Source organism: Tursiops truncatus, chromosome 21, assembly GCF_011762595.2.
Source record: "Tursiops truncatus isolate mTurTru1 chromosome 21, mTurTru1.mat.Y, whole genome shotgun sequence".
NCBI lineage: Eukaryota > Metazoa > Chordata > Mammalia > Artiodactyla > Delphinidae > Tursiops > Tursiops truncatus.
In genome coordinates, this window is record NC_047054.1 from 34,560,713 (window position 1) to 34,582,694 (window position 21,982).

At 39.1% G+C, this 21,982-nt stretch overlaps 1 protein-coding gene across 10 annotated transcripts in view; it reads left to right on the forward strand.

Annotated features, from left to right (window-relative positions):
• PSD3 (pleckstrin and Sec7 domain containing 3) overlaps nucleotides 1–21,982 on the forward strand; it is a 571,362-nt gene that overhangs the window by 395,175 nt on the left and 154,205 nt on the right. For all 10 annotated transcript variants that reach the window (XM_073798607.1, XM_033848747.2, XM_073798608.1 and 7 more), the window contains one exon: nucleotides 10,570–10,613. In XM_073798607.1, coding sequence (XP_073654708.1) covers nucleotides 10,570–10,613 — 44 coding nt within the window. The remainder of the gene's footprint in view (nucleotides 1–10,569; nucleotides 10,614–21,982) is intronic.

Here is a 21,982-nt window from a genome sequence, read left to right on the forward strand (position 1 = left end):
TTTTTAAGTTAGTTTTAGAAGTTTTTTTTGTGGAGTCTAAGTTTTTCTATACATAATATCATGTCATCTCCAAATAGTGACAATTTTACTTCTTCTTTTCCAATTTGAATGCCTTTTATTTCCCTCTCTTGCCTAATCGCTCTGGCCAGGATTTCCAATACTATGTTGAATAAAAGCAGTGAGAATGGGCATCCTTGTCTTGCTCCTGACATTAGAGCAGAAGCTTTCAGTTTTTTAATGTAAATTGATGCAGGCACTTTGGGTGTTAGCTGTGGGCTTCTCATATATGGCTTTTATTGTGTTGAGGGATATGTTTACAGTATTAACAAGGAGAAAAAAATTCTTTCTACTTAAGTTTTTGCTCAAAAAGGAGCTTAGTACAAATATCAAATCATTATGTTGTGCACCTGAACCTAATATAATGTTATATGTCAATCATGCCTCAATTTAGAAAAAGGAACTTAGTGGCTATTTTGTATTTAAATACATTTACATTTTGAATAATGTTATTTGAACTAGCATAGTTAGGAAAGTTTCCTTAAGACACAGCAGCCAGTCAAATGGGAGGTAATCATAAGGTGTAGAAAAGACACTTTAGGAGGAATATGCTCTGTAGAAATACTCATGACACCTTATTGACCAATTCTACCCTCAGAATGAATGAAATGAAACAATATGTGTGTGTGTGTGTGTGTGTGTGTGTGTGTGTGTGTGTGTGTATATATACATATATATGTAATAGTTTGGAGTACTGTGTCAGCATAAATGGTAATAAAGGGAACGTTTTTGTTCCCTTTCAGGTTGGTTGAGTGCACCTCCAGAGCTGCTCACCAAATCTTTTGGTAGGTGTGCATATTTAGTATTATCTTTGGCTGCATCTCCCCTCCTTTGGTGATAAGGAAGGGTGGTTCCTATTTTAGCTCACAAAGATACATTTGACAGTAGGCAATCAGGCGAGCCCCACTTGCTGTTCCTCCCCCTTAGGGAATAATCAGTCTTCCTCCCTCTTTACTTTTTCTTTTTTTTTTTTTTTTTTTTTTTTGCGGTACGAGGGCCTCTCACTCCTGTGGCCTCACCTGTCGCGGAGCACAGGCTCCGGACGTGCATGCTCAGCGGCCATGGCTCACAGGCCTAGCCGCTCCGTGGCATGTGGGATCCTCCCGGACCTGGGCACGAGCCCGTGTCCCCTGCATCAGCAGGCGGACTCTCAACCACTGCACCACCAGGGAAGCCCCCTTTTTCATTTTTATATGTACAATTTAAAAATTACTTTTATTTCCTAATTTATAGAGTCATACCTGGGATTTGGGAGCAAATAGTGATGCTGCTAATCAATAACCATGGGGAAAAATAAGTGAGGGACACAGGAAAAGGGAGTAGGGACTAGGGAAAGAACTAGTTTGAGAGTTTGACCAGGTGATTTCTAAGATCCTTTTGAAGTGGAATCATAGAATGGTAGATCTGGAAGGGGGTCAAAAAAGGTAACCTTATGCAACCCTCTCATAGCACATATTTAGAAAATGAAGGCCAGGTAAATGAAATTATTTGTCTTGAAAGGGCAAGTTCATGATTGTCGAACCCCCTCCTCCCCTCAAATTCTTAGATCCTGAGACTGGATCTGTTCTCTCTTCTATTAAATATTTGTCTAAAAATTACTTGTCATATGATGTCACATATTAGATACTATGTGTGAAAGTGCCTTGCACATTGATGGCAGGAAATAAAAAGTTGATTCTGCTAGCTAATTCTCCATTAGGTCAAGTTCAGTCAGGATTAGCAGTACGTTTTGTTACCCTTACATAAGAGGCCCCAGAAGGCAGAGTGGATTCTTCTACACCTAGCATAATGCCACTGTGGCCTATAGATGTACTCACAAGTGTTTGTTATGTGATGAATCATGCATATTAACTATACTTCAGATTCCCTTTCAGTAAGGCGAGTGCTTTTATGTTACTGTCGTGGTATCTGTTATGGTTTGGTGTTGGCTCATCTCTGCAGTAGAGTCAGACACTTAATGGTTAGATGTTTCTGCCATTGCTGGCTGGGTTTGTAAGTGCGCCACAACCTGTGGTAAGTTAACGCTCCAGGACATAGATTTTGACCCTGTTTACATGGTGACTGGATCCAAAAAATAGATCTGACTATAGATGTGGGAAAAAGCCAAACTCAGAATAAGTTATTTATATTGAGCATGCTTTTGTCACCCTGAATGAGAGCTAAAGAGAGGAATGCCTGCAAGGTTGCTTGTTAATATGTGTTCTTTAATGTCATGTTCTTTAAACTTGGGTACATGAAAACTTTCCACTGGATACAGGAATCGGTTTCCAGAAACTCATCTTTTATATGTTATTCTCCCTAAAATGGATCTACCTATGAATACTCTTGTGGTCAGAGTTTCAGGCTGTTTATCCTTTTTTACTTCTGGTTGACAATTGCCTTCTGCCACTTAAGAAAAAGAAAAAAAGAAGGCGGCGGCACAGTCTCACCCATAACTTTATTTGGTATGTTGCACGGGTATAGCAACTTCCACGGGTAGAGGGGCAAACAAAGAGTCAATTCTAAATATTGGTTTTAGGGAAGCCCCCTTTAATGAGGTAGTAATGCAGTTTCTCAATATTATTTTAAGGTATAAGGAAGAAAATAAAAGTTGAGGGCCATTGATTTAAGATATTTTGAGTTTTTCTAACCAATTTGAAATTCATATGGTAACTAGATTTATTAATTTTTTTAAATAAATTTATTTTTATTTTTGGCTGTGTTGGGTCATCGTTCCTGCATGTGGCCTCTCTCTAGTTGCAGCGAGCGGGGGCTACTCTTCGTTGTGGTGCATGGGCTTCTCATTGCGGTGGCTTCTCTTGTTGCAGAGCACCGGCTCTAGGCGCGCGTGCTCATTAGTTGTGGCTTGCAGGCTCCAGAGCGCACGCTCAGTAGTTGCAGTTCACGGGCTTAGCTGCTTCGTGGCATGTGGGATCTTCCCGGACCAGGGCTCAAACTCGTGTCCCCTGCACTGCCAGGCGGATTCTTAACCACTGCGCCACCAAGGAAGCCCCTAGATTTATTAATTTTTAACCAATGTCTTTTTCAAACACAGTCTTTCTCTGATAACATTTTCCAGAGTGTTGCATATTTAGTTCTATACTTAGAAGTCTGCTTGATCTGAATATCTGCATGAAGCAGCATTGCACTTGAACAAGATAGCCATGGCGTTGATGGTGTCATAATTCTTGGGTACAAATTTCACTGTGGTCACTGTCAGTCTCACGAAGGGAAACTGGAAGTTGTGTTATCCCCTATACTTTTCCTAGTAATTCAAGGAGGACAGAGAAAGAAAAATCACTGGAGTTGAGAGATGATTGAACAAAAATACATGAATTTCATAGATTGCAAAATGTGCTTCTGGAGAGAAAGAGACTCATGGTTACCTGATGCATGGTAATAGGGAAAGCTTCAGAGAACCGTGTGTGGGCTGTCAAAGATGGTGCTAAGCTTTGAATAAAATTGCATTTTATCATCTTGATGAGAAGCAATTAAAAGTTGAAGAACAAAGACTTAAAAGTAAATTTAGACCAAGATACCTTGATCTCTGTAATTTAAGCAAGTTACTTTGCTTTCTCATTCTTAAAACTGATGAACTTCAACTTTGAGGAATCATTCTGTCCTCTTTAGTCTCAGTGGAGGTATTTGATTATTGTCTAGCTCCTGGGTTAAGTTGCAGGAATTTCAGTTTGAAGAAGACAGGTAACCTCACAAAGCAGTGATTTTTAACCAAGGGTTTTTATCAGAGTTATGTGTGGATCATTTGGAAATATTCATGTTTAGGTTCCTAATCTGTGAATCTGATTCAGTAGATCTGGAATGGGACTCAGTGATCAATATTTTAAAAAGTTCATTGGCTCATTCTGGCACATACCCTCATACTTTCAGTTGAGAGCACTCTGGTAGACAACTGTGTTTTACCTGGGGACTGACTTTGGAAAAGTTTCTGGAAGTCACCCTGTGGGTATGATCATTCTTTATTCAGAAATCTGTCTTCCATTTATACCTCGTGTGTTAATTTCCTAGGGCTGCTGCAACAAATTACCACAAACTTGGTGTTCTAAAACAACAGGGATTTATTCTCTCACAACTTTGGGGGCCAGACGTCTGAAATCAAGGTGTGGAGAGTGCTGCGCTCCTCTAGAGGGTCTAGGGGAGGATGTCTTCCCTGGTTCTTCCAACCTCTGGTGGTTGCCAGCATTCCTTGTGTTGTGTCTGTATCACTTCAGTTTCTCTGTCCATCTTCCTGTTACCTTCTCTTCTGTCTTTGTTAAATCTCCCTCTGCTGCCTTCTTATAGGGACACCACTCAGCCCAGATGTTCTCTCCCATTCAAGATCATTAACTTAATTGTGTTTGCAAACTTTTTGTGGAATGCAGAAACATTTGCAGGTTCTGGGGTTTAGGACCTGGATGTCTTTTGGGGGTCCATTATTTAGCCTGAGACAGCTGGCTGTCACCTCACTGCATATAATTTATATGGGCTGCTCTGGCCCATTGAGATTGATTTCGTCCCTTTCCCCACTTGTCTCCAGCTACCAATTCATGGCCACAGGGAAATGGAAGCCTTCTGTGACAGTGTTTACCCACAAATCTTGCTTTCTTGGACCTAGATCAGATAACCCCTCACATAGCTAGAGATAAATTATTTTACTAAGTTGTCAAATACACCTCCAATTTCAGCCATTTGTATGGCAAATACCTTTGGTCATAAGTGGAGCGGGAGTATACGATCAGTGCAGCAAACCATCATCCTCACTGACGAAGGCATCCCAAGCATGTGTCCCAGCAACGGTGGCTCTTGTTTAAAGCTCATCCTTAAGAAGAGAATATCACAGTGACCAGCATTACATGACTCGATTCCAGGAGAGGCACGAGCCTTCTTCCCTTTCACGTGAGCCTTGACCTAAGCCAGGCATTTACAATGCTGTCAAGTTTGGTTTTAGGAGAGAGAATGTAGTTAGCTGTAGTTAGCTGATAGGAAAGAATTTAGTTAGTTGAAAGGATAGAATGTACTTAGTTGAATGTAGTCACTTGATTTCTGAGAGAAATGTAATTTCTGAGTCAAACTTTATGAAAACTAGCTATAGCACCTTAAGAGAATTTTTTAAACAAGGGGCTTCATTTTCCCCATCTACAAAAGGAAGAATTTATTTCATGACCTCTAAGGCCCCTTTCAGCTCTGAAATTCTATTTTGTTGTTTCTTGAGTTTTAACAGTTTGTCCTAAAAACACTATTACTAAAAGGCTTGTTCTTGTGCCATTAGTAGGCAGGTGCAAGATTGGTAGTAAAGATGATTTTAACCTGAAGCTTCCTTGATTGTGTGGTAGAAATATATGTAAAAGTATTTTGAATGGAACAATTGATAGAAAAATTTTGGCATTCCTAGGATTCTGACTTGGGCATGTTTTATATCACCATAAACTACCCATCCTTGGGCTTTATTTGTAGTGTTTCTGTACTCCAGTAATTAAATGTTTTATATCAATGGGGTTTACTAAGATTGAGAGTACATTTTCACTATTAGGCCTTCATGTACTAGTTAGTTCCTTTTTACGGAGTTTGTGATGCTTTGTGACACATGAATCTGAACTTCACAGGAGTTCACATGGGCCGAAGATAAACCCTTAGGTTCAGCCACATTTAAGGGATAAGATGAGGAAGATATGAGTAAGGAGAAGGATTGTCAAAGGAGATAGGAGAAAATTCAGGAAACTATGTATTGTGTCACAGAAAATAAGGAAGAATATATTCAATGTTTGAGAGTATTCAGTGCTGCTGAAGGTGAAGAGATACAGAACACTAGAGTGGCCTTGAACGAGGAAAGCTGATGAATTTGTTGTGATAAGTTTTAATGGAGGAACAGGGATGGAAACTAGATTGAAGAGAATAGATCAAGCGGAGATAAGAATTGCTGAAACTTCTCTCAGGAGAGGTTCTGAGGAACAAAGCGTGGCAACTAAATTGCAGAGATGGGGTTTGGAGAGACCTGCACAGGTTTGAAAGCTGATAGAGGGGAGCAGGTAAAGGAAAAGCTGTTACCCCAGAAAGGGAAGGTCAGGACCTGTGTTAGAGGCTTAGCCTGGCAGGCATGGACCACTCCTTCCCTTCCTGTCAGAAAGGAGGAAAGAACAGATGCCAATGCAGATACATTTTAGGGAAAATGGCAAAAAAGTTAAAAGAGACTCATGAATGAATGCTCTGCGGAAGTGTGAGATGTTAGTGTGTACTGTTGTTAATGTTCTCTATTAATGTTGAATTAGTCACCTACCAGGAGCTCAGGAGGTCTGCACTTGCGGCCAGTCAGTGCCACCCCTCTGTAATAGATACCCCAGCCCCCTTGACTGCAGGGAAGGGCCGAATCATAACTCCTCATCTCCCAGGCACATGGATTGATCAGTGGGGAGGACAGGTGACCTACATCATACCAGTTGGAATCTTTTCAAACTGGAGCTGGGAGAAAAGAACTGTGGGTTTCTCTTATTCAGAGATACAAAGATGTGAATGGGTGCTGTTGATATGGACATGTTTATCGTTTCTTGTGTAGCAAAGAAACAGGGAGTGGGGATGTTTGGGATGGAAAGAGAAGAGTTGAAAGTAGAGGGGGCAGAGTTTATGTTTTTTTCCCAATTTTATTGAGAAATGGTTGACAAGGGGGTAGAATTTTAAATTCCTGTGTCCCTGTGGCCAGCTCCATCTGGATCATTTTTATGGTTTGGCTACATAAACGTTAGGTCCCCCTTACCCTTAAGGTAGAGTTTAGATTTTTGAATTTGAAACTAAAGAAACCTTAACTAATATAATGTGAAGTCAGAATAGGATTGGTCAAGAGTTACAGTGTTTCTTTTCAGGTACAACAGAAAGGCCATGGGACAAAGAAGTGGAAAGTACCATCAAGACTGGTTGAGGTGATGGGCTGCCTGGGAAAGGATGTGAGGACTGTTGGCTGGAGATGAGGGGGAATCAAGGGACTTCAGTTCCTAACGAAGTGAAGTAGATACAAGGGTAGGCAGTTGTGATCAGGGTATATGAGTGTTGGATGCATTTGCAAAGCAAATTTTCCTTTTTTAAGAGAAATAATGGACTATCATAAAGCACTAAAAAGATTCAGGAAAATCCCTTTGTAATTTTTTCATTGAAAAGGATAAGGCTAACATCCCGTGTTTAGATTTGTTGCGTTATCATTTACACAAAGAGGACTTGACCTACAATATAGCAAGTTTGTTGAATTTTACAAGACCCTTTATAATAGAGTTTGTTGTGTGATGTGCAGCTGACAGGGAAACAAGAATCTTCTCATTTGAAACTCAGTTCTTTCTTCAAGAAAATATTCTCACAGGCAAAAAATTTGAGAAAAAAAATGATCTAAGGCAGAATTGAATTTATTGGAAAATTTCTAGTTGCTTAGATATCATTTTCTACCTTTATGAACAGGTAGTTTTTTAATCTTTACCATATTGTTAAATTACTCTGGTTAGTATTGAGAGTGATAGTGTATAAAAAACCTTTAATGGTCTGTCTCTTCTGAAAAGCCCACTATTACTTGTGGGTTCAGGACGGCTCCTACAAGGAATAGAATTAATGTAAAGACGCTTATCAGCAAGAGTCTCCTGAGGCTGGAGCTAGACATTGACTCTGCACTTCTGTACATGCAGACTCAAGAGACATTAGCTATATAATAGGTTGTCCTAGTTCTTGAGTGAATTTGAGTTCTTCAAAAAGAACATCCAATTTATAGCATGGTCTTTGTGCCTTGATTTACCCCTTATTTTCTTTTGATGTTTTACCATTTCTCTATTTGAGGACACGTTTTACCATACCCTGATAATGATGAAATGTGTCCTAAATTTTATTAGCTCCCATAATTATACAGTAGGTAAACTGAGTACTGTAGCCACACTGAAGAACTCCCATGGAGTCTGTCAAGACACTGGCTAAGGATACATGTATCGCATCTTAAATAATATAAAATCTGTAACTAAGCATCTTTGTCCTGAATTGGGACGTGCTTTGCTAGAAAGGGAGTTCACTAGCTGGATGCAGTCTTTTTGATCACACACATGTAGACTTCCTCTCACACTTAGAAGATAGATCTACAAGGCAGTTCTGCCTCTGCTCTGCTGTGCCTGGGAAATGTTATGAACTTACCATTTCCTCATGTGAAAGATGAGGGGTTGGATGGCATCTGATCCCCCTTTTCCCATCTCAGAGTGAATGAGATGAGTCTCATAAGTCCAAATCCTTCTTTAAAGAAAAATGTTCCAACTGCATCATGTTATTAGACACATAGTCCTCTCTTCAACGCAATTTGCTGTTATATCTTAGAGATGCACTTGTGTTTTCTTTATAACATCTCACTCAAAAGTAAGAAACTAGAGGTGTGGGTAGCATTTTCTTGGATTAGCTGTAGTGGAACAACGTGATTACAAGGAGCTTACACGTGACGCCAGAGCTGGGAGGTGTGGTGGGGCAGTCTTCTGCTGCCTGGACGGAGCCTTGGAGGCTCCAAGGAAGCTTTCTGTCTGCTGCACCACCGCACCCGCCAGTGCGGCACTCACCAACTGTAAAGCAGAGTCAGGAGGTGGGACCCATAAAAGCTGCTTAATCCATTCCTCTGTCCATGGACACCTAGCTTGCTTCCAGGACCTGGCTATTGTGAATAGTGCTGCAGTGAACACTGGAGTGCATGTGGCTTTTTTTTTTTTTAATTTTTTTAAACATCTCTATTGGAGTATAATTGCTTTACAATAGTGTGTTAGTTTCTGCTGTATAACACAGTGAATCAGTTGTACATATACATATATCCCCATATCCCCGCCCTCTTGCGTCTCCCTCCCAGCCTCCCTATCCCACCCCTCTAGGTGGTCACGGAGCACCGAGCTGATCTCCCTGTGCTATGCAGCTGCTTCCCACTAGCTATCTGTTTTACATTTGGTAGTGTATATAAGTCCATGCCACTCTCTCACTTTGTCCCAGCTTACCCTTCCTCCTCCCCATGTCCTCAAGTCCATTTTCTACGTCTGCATCTTTATTCCTGTCCTGCCCCTAGGGTCTTCAGAACCATTTTTTTTCCTTTAGATTCCATATATATGCATTAGCATACAGTATTTGTTTTTCTCTTTCTGACTTACTTGACTCTGTATGACAGACTCTGGGTCCATCCACCTCACTACAAATAACTCGATTTCGTTTCTTTTTATGGCTGAGTAATATTCCATTGTATATATGTGCCACATCTTCTTTATCCATTCATCTATCGGTGGACATTTAGGTTGCTTCCATGTTCTGGCTATTGTAAATAGTGCTGCAGTGAACATTTTGGTAAATGACTCTTTCTGAATTATGGTCTTCTCAGGGTATATGCCAAGTAGTGGGATTGCTGGGTCGTATGGTAGTTCTATTTTTAGTTTTTTAAGGAACCTCCATACTGTTCCCCATAGTGGCTGTATCAATTTACGTTCCCACCAACAGTGCAAGAGGGTTCCCTTTTCTCCACACCCTCTCCAGCATTTAATGTTTGTAGATTTTTTGATGATGGCCATTCTGATACAATGGAATATTACGCAGCCATAAAAGGAATGAAATTGGGTCATTTGTAGAGATGTGGATGGACCTAGAGACTGTCATACAGAGTGAAATCAGAAGGAGAAAGACAAATATCGTATATTAACGCATATATGTGGAATCTAAAAGAGTGGTACAGATGAACCTATTTGCAAAGCAGAAATAGAGACACAGATGTAGAAAACAAACATATGGACCCCGAGGGTGGGAAAGGGAGGGTGGGATGAATTGGGAGATTGGGATTGACATATATACACTACTGTGTACAAAATAGGTAACTAATGAGAATGTGCTGTACAGCACAGGGAACTCAGTGCTCTGTGGTGATCTAAATGGGAAGGAAATCCAACAAAGAGGGCATATACATGTACATATAGCTGATTCACTTGACTGTACAGCAGAAACTAACACACCATTGTAAAGCAACTTTATCCCAATAAAAAAACAAAACAAAACAAAAAGCTGTTTAAGTCATTGGCATAGAAACTCTGAAATTATTCTGAGATAGTCTCCCATAATTGGGCTTCAGTCTCCTTTCCATGTGTCTTACTCATTAAGTTGTTATGAAAACAGTTATATTTATTCCATTAATGAAAAGGTATGAATATTGAAATTTCCAAAGCAATGAAACTATAAGACCATATTTTGAATAAGAAAAATAGAGTACATGTCTAATTTTAATCATGTCCTATATTTTACTGTGGTAAAATGTAGTACAGTGTTGTGTGTCTTACAAATGACGTTTTTTACTTCATGAAAAGTCTCTCTCTTTCACAGAGCTCTACCTGCCCTGTGCTCCTTAGCCTCACCTGTGTTTTCTTCATTTCTGCAGTACCAATAGGATGACCCACAAGGGCCCTGGGAGTTGCTTGCTGACTCACTCAAGCCTTTTGGCTTTGGTCATTTGCTGAACGCAAAATGTGAAACAGGGTGAAAAGAATAATTCCATCTTGTTTTCTCTCTTTACAGGCTCTGTACAACTCAATCAAGAATGAGAAGCTTGAATGGGCAGTGTAAGTATGCTGCATGTCAGCCATTTAGTAAATGAACTACTTGCTCTTTTCTTACTGTCTTTCTTTGTGCCTTAGCGGTGACCCTGGAGAAGGGTTAATTGCACCAACTGTTCTCATTTTACACCAGTGTCTTACCTACTTTGTATAAGACACATAAACCCTGAGTATCCCATGTCTTTTTCTTGGTACCCAGCATGCTCCTATTCTTATTTTAAGCTGTTTGCTATGCTTGTATGCAATCAATTATCTTTTTATAAAAAATAGCATTCAAAAAGAAAATATGGTAAAATTACATAAATTCCAGAATCTAACACAGATGATTTGGGTACCATACACTGATTCTGATTATCTCCTTCTTATCATTATAGCAAGGTTTTCTAATCCTGTTTCCTGTGACACTAATTATACCAGGATATTGATAGATAAGCTTAAGAAATGATGGATTAAATGAAGCTAATTTTTTTTTTAACTGAAGAACTTCCAGGAGCTTGTACAGTGCTGATGTTTATTGTCAATCTGTAAGAGAGAAATAGAATTTGCAATGTTTCCTGAACCTATTTTGACAGTAAAATGTAAGGTTTCAAGGTACACACTTTGGGGGAGATAGTATTACAGATAAATTATAACTAACTCTATGTAGACCAAGAAAACCACCCTTGTTAAATTTCTACTAATCAATATAGCAGTTAAGAATTTAATTTTTTAGAAATTGTTAGAGCAGAATCTTTACTAAATTTTTAATCCAGTTATCAAGAAAATTAGAGCCAAATATGTTTTTAAATTAGAACTACATGTGAATTTTATTTTTGATTTTCACTGATATTAAGCTTTCATAAATATTTTTCTGACATGTTACCTAACATAGCCATCTACAGTGAACTTAGGTTTACAAATCATAACTTGGGGGAATAAATCTTATTCTTTCATAATGCGCACTGTGGAAAAATGGTTTACCAGTTGACTAGATCTTACATATAACATGCTAGAATGAATTAAAAAATACCAATACCACTTAAATTGTTTGACTAATTGTAAGGGAATGTGGTACTATTTTAAATTGGGGATTCAAAGTATGAGACTGTAATATTTGCAAGTATATGTGATGGCCTATGTTTCTGTGTATGTATATCACCAGACTCAAGTAGAGATAGTGTATCATTTCAAGGAAAACTCATTAGAATTAATATGAATTCATGGCCTGAGGTCCAAAGCGATTATTTTTGGACTTATTTCTCATGAATGAAAGTGAGTTTCCTAGAAAAATTTCATAAATGATATACTTAGACCCTTGCTGAAATATGAAAGGCGTATCTTGACCTATGCAGGATGTCTACTCTCGAAAAAATTAATAGAATGAAATAATTGTAAATATATTCATATTGTGAGAGAGAATATTTTGATGATTCTTTTATAAATTTATTTTTAAAAGCAAATAAATATACTCCTGAGGATCTGTTTTGTAAATCTAGATTTTTGATATATTGAATTTGCTACATTAGGTTTTATTTACATTTATATATAGTGGCAATTCGGTATAAGAAAGCTTTATCTTGGGCCCTATCCATGGATCAGGGTGGATGTTTACCCAAGAACTGGATTCTTCTTTGGCCCTCTTGTCAGGTCAACAGGGCATTGTGTTCAAGAGCCCAGATTTCAAGAGTAAGACAGATTTGGGTTTGAATTCGAGCTCTGCTGTGTACCAGCTGGACCACTGGCCATGTGATCCTTGAGGCCTCAGTTTCCTCTTCAGGATGACACTGTGAAATATTCTAAAACAATAAGCATAAAGCAAGTTACCTCTCAAATGGTAACTAATATTGTAGCTTTTAAAGCTCAGATTTCTATTTTATTTGTCATTTCCCTTTTTATTTCTCTCTTGTTCATACGGTTTCCTATCCACATTTATTCATCACCTACCAAGAATAAGGCAATACAGTAATTTATCATATAATTAACTTTCTTCTCGTATAAAATGAAGCGATTGGAAGAAATGATCACAGCTGTCCTTTTCAGTTTTAATATTCTGTGAATTTTGAAACGTTACGACGTATCAGTATTTCTCAAGCTGGCTCCTTGTCTAGATACACTGCTGTTATCTAGAGGATATAAAACAAAAAGGGTTTATGGGTCAGTGTGATGGACTCTTTGAATTTCTTCAGTAGATAAAGGGCCAATATCCTAACCTTTTTGATCCCTGAGTCCTGTTTTGATAATGAAGTACCTTTCAACAGCTAATAAAACTAGTGTTCCCTAGAACAGTGGTCCCCAACCTTTTTGGCACCAGGGACCGGTTTTGTGGAAGACAGTTTTTCCATGGATGGGGGCAGAGGGGGGTGGGGAGGGATGGCTCAGGTGGCAGTGCAAGCGGTGGGGAGCCGTGGGGAGTGATGGGGAGCGGCAGATGAAGCTTCCCTCACTCTCCCGCCACTCACCTCCTGCTGTGAGGCCCGGTTCCTAATAGGCTGCGGACTGGTATCCCCAGGGGTTGGGGACCCCTGCCCTAGAACACACTTTAGAAAACCCTGCTGTCCATATATCAACTTATGTGATCTTCAGATCAAGAGCTAAGCTTTTTCATTCATAAGTAAGTATATATGCATGTGTGTAACTGTATGTAATACTGTGCTCCCCCAGTTTTCCTTGTATCTCTCCAGTCACACCTTCTCTGATTCATTTTCCTCCTATTAGCCATTAATGTTAGTATTTCCCGAAGATTAGCACTTAGAATTGTCTTTTCACTAAAGTCCCATTCTCATCACTCTCATTCAGTCTTAAGAGTTCATCTGCCGTATCTAAAAATTCTTACCTTATATGCAGCTCTGCCCTCTTTCCCAGATTTCAGTTCAACATTTGCATTTTTCTGCAGGACATTTCCTCTGCACTCAGCACTCATCATCTGTCTCTAGACTTCGTCACATGTTCTCCACTTCTATTAATGGCACCAGTATTTCCTAGATTCTGGGCTCCCATCATCCTTGAACCTCTCTGGCCCCTCGTTCGCTCCTGCGGAACTGGCCCCGCCAGCAGCCCCACACCATTCCTGCTGCGGCACTCCGAGTTCAGACATCCCTGCTTCTGCCTCCTGACTGTCTCCGCCTCCAGCCTCTTTCCTCTACTTTAACCTGTTTTGAAGCCCTCCTCTGCTCTAAAATGTCATTAAGCTCTGCACATTGTGCCAGTAATCTATTTTATTCCCCGTACTTGTCTTCACACACCCTGTATGTCAACAAAGCTGCCACTAGATGCCATTCCCTGCACTTGCCCCATGGCTTCTGGCTTTTTGGACAGTGCTCATAAAGTAACCTCTGCTTAGAATCTACATCCCTGCCATTCTTTACAGCCCAGCTCATAACATGCTCCATGAATTCTTTCCTGATCTTACCAACCAGAAATAATCTCAGCCTTTAAACATCCACTTTACTTTATCTGATGACACAGTGATTTCTATTCTCAGTTATAGTTATTGATAGGAATGTTCCATTAAGACTATAAGCTTAAGGAAGTTATACATGTCTGGATTTGTCCCTTTATATCCTCCTTTGAGGCGCATAGTGCTTATATGTAATGAAGTCTATATAAAAGTCTATAGAAAGAATAATAGCAACAGTGCAAGGAACTGCATTTCCTGAGAGATTTTCTACAGTTGTGTAAGTTTAGATAATAGTTACAGGAAAGGGGTTGCTACTTCAAAGTTTGTAGGATTTCGTAGTGTATACTTGCATGGGGGAGATCTTGATATTGATTTATTTTATTTTTACTGAAGTATACTTGATGTACAATGTTATGTACATTACAGGTGTGCAGTATAGTGAGTCACAGTTTTTAAAGGGTATACTCCATTTATAGTTATTATAAAATATTGGCTATATTCCCCATGTTGTACAATATACCCTTGTAGCTTATTTTATACCTAATAGTTTGTACCTCTTAATCCCCTTCCCCTATATTGCCCCTCCCCCCTTCCCTCTCCCCGCTGGTAACCACTGGTTTGTTCTCTACATCTATGGGTCTGCTGCTTTCTTGCTGTATTCACTAGTTTGTTATATTTTTTAGATTCCACATATAATTGATATCATACAGTATTTTTCTTTCTCTAACATATTTCACTTAGCATAATATAATGCCCTCCAAGTCCATCCATGTTTCTGCAAATGGCAAAATTTCATTCGTTTTTATGGCTGAGTAGTATTCCATTGTATATATACACCATATCTGTTTTTATCCATTCATCTGTTGATGGACACTTAGGTTGCTTCCATATCTTGGCAATTGTAAAAAATGCTGCTATGAACATTGGGATGCATGTATCTTTTCGAATTAGTGTTTTTGTTTCTTTCAGATACTTACCCAGCAGTGGAATTGCTGGATCATATGGGAGTTCTATTTTTCGTTTTGTGAGAAACCTCCATGCTATTTTCCACAGTGACTGCACCAATTTACATTCCCATACACAGTGTATGAGGGTTCCCTTTTCTCCACATCCTCACCAACATTGGTTATTTGTGTTCTTTTTGATGATAGCCATTCTGACAGGTGTGAGGTGATATCTCATCATGGTTGTGATTTTGCATTTCCCTTACGATTAGTGATGCTGGGCATCTTTCCATGTGTCTGTTGGCCATCTGCATGTGCTCTTTGTAAAAATGTCCTTCAGGTCTTCGGCCCATTTTTTAATCCAGTTGTGTGTTCTTTTGATGTTGAGTTGCATGAGCTGTCTGTATATGTTGGGTATTAACCCCTTATTGGTTATATCATTTGCAAATATTTTCTCCCTTTCAGTAGATTGTCTTTTCGTTTTCTCAGTGGTTTCCTTTGCTATGCAAAAGCTTTTAAAGTTAAGGGGCCCATTTGTTTAATGATGTTTTTCTTTCCTTTAGGACCAGATCCAAAAAAATATTGCCACAATTCATGTCAAAGAGTGTTCTGCCTATGTTTTCTTCTAGGAGTTTTATAGTATCCAGTCTTACATTGAGGTCTTTAATCCATGTTGAGTTTATTTTTGTATGTGGTGTTAGAGAATGTTCTAACTTCATTTTTTTACAGGTAGCTGTCCAGTTTTCCCAGCACCACGTATTAAAGGGACTATCTTTTCTCCATTGTATATAGTCTTGCCTCCTTTGTTATAGATTAATTGACCATAAGTGTGTGGTTTTATTTCTGGGCTCTCTATCCTGTTCCATTGATCTGTGCATCTGTTTTTGTGCTAGTACCATACTGTTTCGATTACTGTAGCTTTGTAGTGTAGTCTGAAGACAGGCAGTGTGATTTCCCCAATTCTCTTCTTCTTTCTCAAGATTGTTTTGACTATTCGGGGTCTTTTGTGTTTCCATATAAATTTTGAAATTTTTTCTAGTTCTGTGAAAAAAATGCCATTAGTATTTTGACAGGGATTGCATTGAATCTGTATGGTCATTTTAACAATATTAATTCTTCCAATCCAAGAACATGGTATACCTTTCCATCTGTTTGAGTCATCTTCAGTTCCTTTCATCTGTGTTATATGGTTTTCCAAATACAGGTCTTTTACCTCTTATGTTCCTTATTCTTTTTTTCCTTTCTTTCTTTCTTATTAGTCATCCATTTTATACACATCAGTGTATGCATGTCAATCCCAATTGCCCAATTCATCACACCAACAGCCCCCCCTCCTGCCTCTTTCCCCGCTTGGTGTCCATACGTTTGTTCTCTATATCTGTGTCTCAATTTCTGCTCTGCAAATTGGTTCATCTGTACCATTTTTCTAGGTTCCATATATATGCATTAATATACGATATTTGTTTTTCTCTTTCTGACTTACTTGACTCTGTATGATAGTCTCTAGATCCAACCACGTCTCTACAAATGACCCAAATTCGTTCCTTTTTATGGCTGAGTAATATTCCATTGTATATATGTACCCCATCTTCTTTATCCATTCGTCTGTCGATGGGCATTTAGGTTGCTTCCATGACCTGGCTATTGTAAATAGTGCTGCAATGAACATTGGGGTGCATGTGTCATTTTGAATTATGGTTTTCTCTGGGTATATGCCCAGTAGTGGGATTGCTGGGTCATACGGTAATTCTATTTTTAGTTTTTTAAGGAACTTCCATACTGTTCTCCATACTGGCTGTATCCATTTACATTCCCACTAACAGTGCAAGAGGGTTCCCTTTTCTCCACACCCTCTCCAGGATTTGTTGTTTGTAGATTTTCTGATGATTCGCATTCTAACTGGTGTGAGGTGATACCTGATTGTAGTTTTGATTTGCATTTCTCTAATAATTAGTGATGTTGAGTAGGTTTTCATGTGCTTCTTGGCCATCTGTATGTCTTCTTTGGAGAAATGTCTATTTAGGTCTTCTGCCCATTTGTGGATTGGGTTGTTTGTTATTTTAATATTGAGCTGCATGAACTGCTTGTATATTTTGGAGATTAATCCTTTGCCTGATGATTCGTTTGCAAATATTTTCTCGCATTCTGAGGGTCGTCTTTTCATCTTGTTTATGGTTTCCTTTGCTGTGCAAAAACTTCAAAGTTTCATTAGGTCCCATTTATTTTTGGTTTTATTTCCATTACTCTAGGAGGTGGGTCAAAAAAGATCTTGCTGTGATATATGTCACAGAGTGTTCTTCCTATGTTTTCCTCTAGGAGTTTCATAGTGTCTGCTCCTACATTTAGGTCTCTAATCCACTTTGAGTTTATTTTTGTGTATGGTGTTAGGGAGTGTTCTAATTTCATTCTTTTACATGTAGCTGTCCAGTTTTCCCAGCACCACTTATTGAAGAGACTGTCTTTTCTCCATTTTATATCCTTGCCTCCTTTGTCATAGATTAGTTGACCATAGGTGCGTAGGTTTATCTCTGGGCTTTCTGTCTTGCTCAATTGATCTATGTTTCTGTTTTTCTGCCAGTATCATATTGTCTTGATTACTGTAGCTTTATAGTATAGTCTGAAGTCAGGGAGTCTGATTCCTCCAGCTCTTTTTTTTTCCCTCAAGACTGCTTTGGCTATTTGGGATCTTTTGTGTCTCCATACAAATTTTAAGATTTTTTTGTTCTAGTTCTGTAAAAAATGACATTGGTAATTTGATAAGGATTGCATTGAATCTGTAGATTGCTTTGGGTAGTAGAGTCATTTTCAAAATATTGATTCTTCCAATCCAAGAACATGGTATATCTCTCCATCTGTTGGTGTCATCTAAATTTCTTTGAGCAGTGTCTTATAGTTTTCTGCATACAGCTCTTTTCTGTCCCTGGGTAGGTTTATTCCTAGGTATTTTATTCTTTTTCTTGCAATGGTAAATGGGAGTGTTCCCTTAATTTCACTTTCAGATTTTTCATCATTAGTGTATAGGAATGCAACAGATTTCTGTGCATTAATTTTGTATCGTGCAACTTTACCAAATTCATTGATTAGCTCTAGTAGTTTTCTGGTGGCATCTTTAGGATTCTCTATGTATAGTATCATGTCATCTGCAAACAGTGACAGTTTCACTTCTTTTCCAATTTGTATACATTTTATTTCTTTTTCTTCACTGATGGCTATGGCTAGGACTTCCAAAACTATGTTGAATAATAGTGGCAAGAGTGGACATCCTTGCCTTTTTCCTGATCTTAGAGGAAATGCTTTCAGTTTTTCACCATTGAGAATGATGTTTGCTGTGGGTTTGTCATATATGGCCTTTATTATGTTCAGGTAGGTCCCCTCTGTGCCCACTTTTTGGAGAGTTTTTGTCATAAGTGGGTGTTGAATTTTGTCAAAAGCTTTTTATGCATCTATTGAGATGATCATATGGTATTTCTTCTTCAGTTTGTTAATATGGTGCATTACATTGATTGATTTGCGTATATTGAAGAATCCTTGCATCCCTGAGATAAATCCCACTTGGTCATGGTGTATGATCCTTTTATTGTGTTGTTGGATTCTGTTTGCTAGTATTTTGTTGAGGATTTTTGCATCTATATTCATCAGTGATATTGACTGCAATTTTCTTTTTTGTAGTATCTTTGTCTGGTTTTGATATCAGGGTGATAGTGGCCTCATAGAATGAGTTTGGGAGTGTTCCTTCCTCTGCAATTTTTTGAAAGGGTTTGAGAAGGATGAGTGTTAGCTCTTCTCTAAATGTTTGATAGAATTCACCTCTGAAGCCATCTGGTCCTGGATTTTTGTTTGTTGGAAGTTTTTTAATCACAGTTTCAATTTCATTACTTGTAATTGGTCTGTTCATATTATCTATTCCTGGTTCAGTCTTGGGAGGTTGTACCTTTCTAAGAATTTGTCCATTTCTTCCAGGTTGTCCATTGTATTGGCATACAGTTGCTTGTAGTAATCTTACAGGATGCTTTGTATTTCTGCGGTGTCTGTTGTAATTTCTCCTTTTTCATTTCTAATTTTATTGTTTTGAGTCCTCTCCCTCTTTTTCTTGATGAGTCTCACTAATGGTTGATCAATTTTGTTTATCTTCTCAAAGAACCAACTTTTAGTTTTATTGATCTTTGCTATTGTTTTCTTTGTTTCTATTTCATTTATTTCTGCTCTGATCTTTATGATTTCTTTCCTTCTGCTAACTTTGGGTTTTGTTTGTTCTTCTTTCTCTAGTTCCTTTAGGTGTAAGATTAGATTGTTTATTTGAGATTTTTCTTGTTTCTTGAGGTAGGCTTGAACAGCTGTAAACTTCCCTCTTAGAACTGCTTCTGCTGCATCCCATAGGTTTTGGATCGTCGTGTTTTCATTGTCATTTGTCTCTAGGTATTTTTTGATTTCCTCTTTGATTTCCTCAGAGATCTCTTGGTTATCTAGTAATGTATTGTTTAGCCTCCATGTGTTTGTGTTTTTTACATTTTTTTCCCTGTAATTCATTTCTAATCTCATAGAGTTGTGGTCAGAAAAGACTTGATATGATTTCAGTTTTCTTAAATTTACTGAGGCTTGATTTGTGACCCAAGATGTGATCCATCCTGGAGAATGTTCCTTGTGCACTTGAGAAGAAAGTGTAATAAGCTGTTTTTGGATGCAATATCCTATAAATATCAATTAAATCTATCTGGTCTATTGTGTCACTTAAAGGTTCTGTTTCCGTATTTATTTTCACTTTGGATGATCTGTCCATTGATTTAAGTGAGGTGTTAAAGTCTCCCACTATTATTGTGTTACTGGCGATTTCCTCTTTTATAGCTGTTAGCAGTTGCCTTATTTATTGAGGTGTTCCTATGTTGGGTGCATATATATTTATAATTCTTATAACTTCTTCTTGGATTGATCCCCTGATCATTATGTAGTGTCCTTCCTTGTCTCTTGTAACATTCTTTATTTTATTTTATTTTTTTATTATTTTTATTTTTTTGCGGTACACGGGCCTCTCACCGCTGTGGCCTCTCCCGCTGCGGAGCACAGGCTCCGGACGCGCAGGCTCAGCAGCCATGGCTGACGGGCCCAGCCGCTCCGCGGCATGTGGGGTCCTCCCGGACCAGGGCACGAACCCGTGTCCCCTGCATCGGCAGGCGGACTGTCAACCACTGCGCCACCAGGGAAGCCCATGTAACATTCTTTATTTTAAAGTGTATTTTATCTGATATGAGTATTGCTACTCCAGCTTCCTTCTGATTTCCATTTGCATGGAATATCTTTTTCCATCCCCTCACTTTCAGTCTCTATGTGTCCCTAGGTCTGAAGTGGGTCTCTTGTAGACAGCATATATATGGGTCTTGTTTTTGTATCCAGTCACAAGCCTGTGTCTTTTGGTTGGAGCATTTAATCCATTGACATTTAAGGTAGTATCAATATGTATGTTCCTATTACCATTTTCTTAATTTCTTTGCATTTGTTTTTGTAGGTCCTTTCCTTCTCTTGTGTTTCCCATTTAGGGAAGTTCCTTTAGCATTTGTTGTAGAGCTGGTTTGGTGGTGCTGAATTCTCTTAGCTTTTGCTTGTCTGTAAAGCTTTTGATTTCTCCATCGAATTGAATGTGATCCTTGCCGGGTAGAGTAATCTTGGTTGTAGGTTCTTCCCTTTCATCACTTTAAGTATATCATGCCACTCCCTTCTGGCTTGTAGCGTTTCTGCTGAGAAATCAGCTGTTAACCTTATGGGAGTTCCCTTGTATGTTATTTGTCATTTTTCCCTTGCTGCTTTTAATAATTTTTCTTTGTCTTTAATTTTTGCCAATTTAATTACTATGTGTCTTGGCATGTTTCTCCTTGGGTTTATCCTGTATGGGCCTCTCTGTGCTTCCTGGACTTGGGTGGCTATTTCCTTTCCCATGTTAAGGAAGTTTTCGACTATAATCTCTTCAGATATTTTCTGTGGTCCTTTCTCTCTCTCTTCTCCTTCTGGGACCTCTATAATGCGTATGTTGTTGCCTTTAATGTTGTCCCAGAGGTCTCTTAGGCTGTCTTCATTTCTTTTCATCCTTTTAGCTTTATTTTGTTCTACAGCAGTGAATTCCACCATTCTGTCTTCCAGGTCACTTATCCGTTCTTCTGCCTCAATTATTCTGCTATTGATTCCTTATAGTGTAGTTTTCATTTCATTTCATTATTGTATTGTTCATCTCTGTTTGTTTGTTCTTTAATTCTTCTAGGTCTTTGTTAAACATTTCTTGAATCTTCTCGATCTTTGCCTCCATTCTTTTTCCGAGGTCCTGGATCATCTTCACTATCATTATTCTGAATTCTTTTTCTGGAAGGTTGCCTATATCTCCACTTCATTTAATTGTTTTTCTGGGGTTTTATCTTGTTCCTTCTTCTGGTACATAGCCCTCTGCCTTTTCATCTTGTCTCCCTTTCTGTGAATGCGGTTTTTGTTCCACAGGCTGCAAGATTGTAGTTCTTCTTGCTTCTGCTGTCTGCCCTCTGGTGGATGAGGCTATCTAAGAGGCTTATGCAAGTTTCCTGATGGGAGGGACTGGTGGTGGGTAGAGCTGACTGTTGCTCTGGTAGGCGGAGCTCTATAAAACTTTAATCTGCTTGACTGCTAATGGGTGGGGCTGGGTTCCCTTGCTGTTGGTTGTTTGGCCTGAGGCAACCCAACACTGGAGCATATCTGGGGTCTTTGGTGGGGCCAATGACAGACTCTGGGAGGGCTTATGCCAAGGAGTACTCCCCAGAACTTCTGCTGCCAGTGTCCTTGTGTCCACAGTGAGCCACAGCCACCCCCTGCCTCCGCAGGAGACCCTCCAACACTAGCAGGTAGGTCTGGTTCAGTCTCTCCTGGGGTCCCTGCTCCTTCTCCTGGGTCCTGATGCACACACCACTTTGTGTTGCCCTCTAAAAGTGGAGTCTCTTTTCCCCCAGTTCTGTCAAAAGTCCTGCAATCAAATCCCAGTAGGCTTCAAAGTCTGATTCTCTAGGAATTCCTCCTCCCATTGCTGGACCCCCATGTTGGGAAGC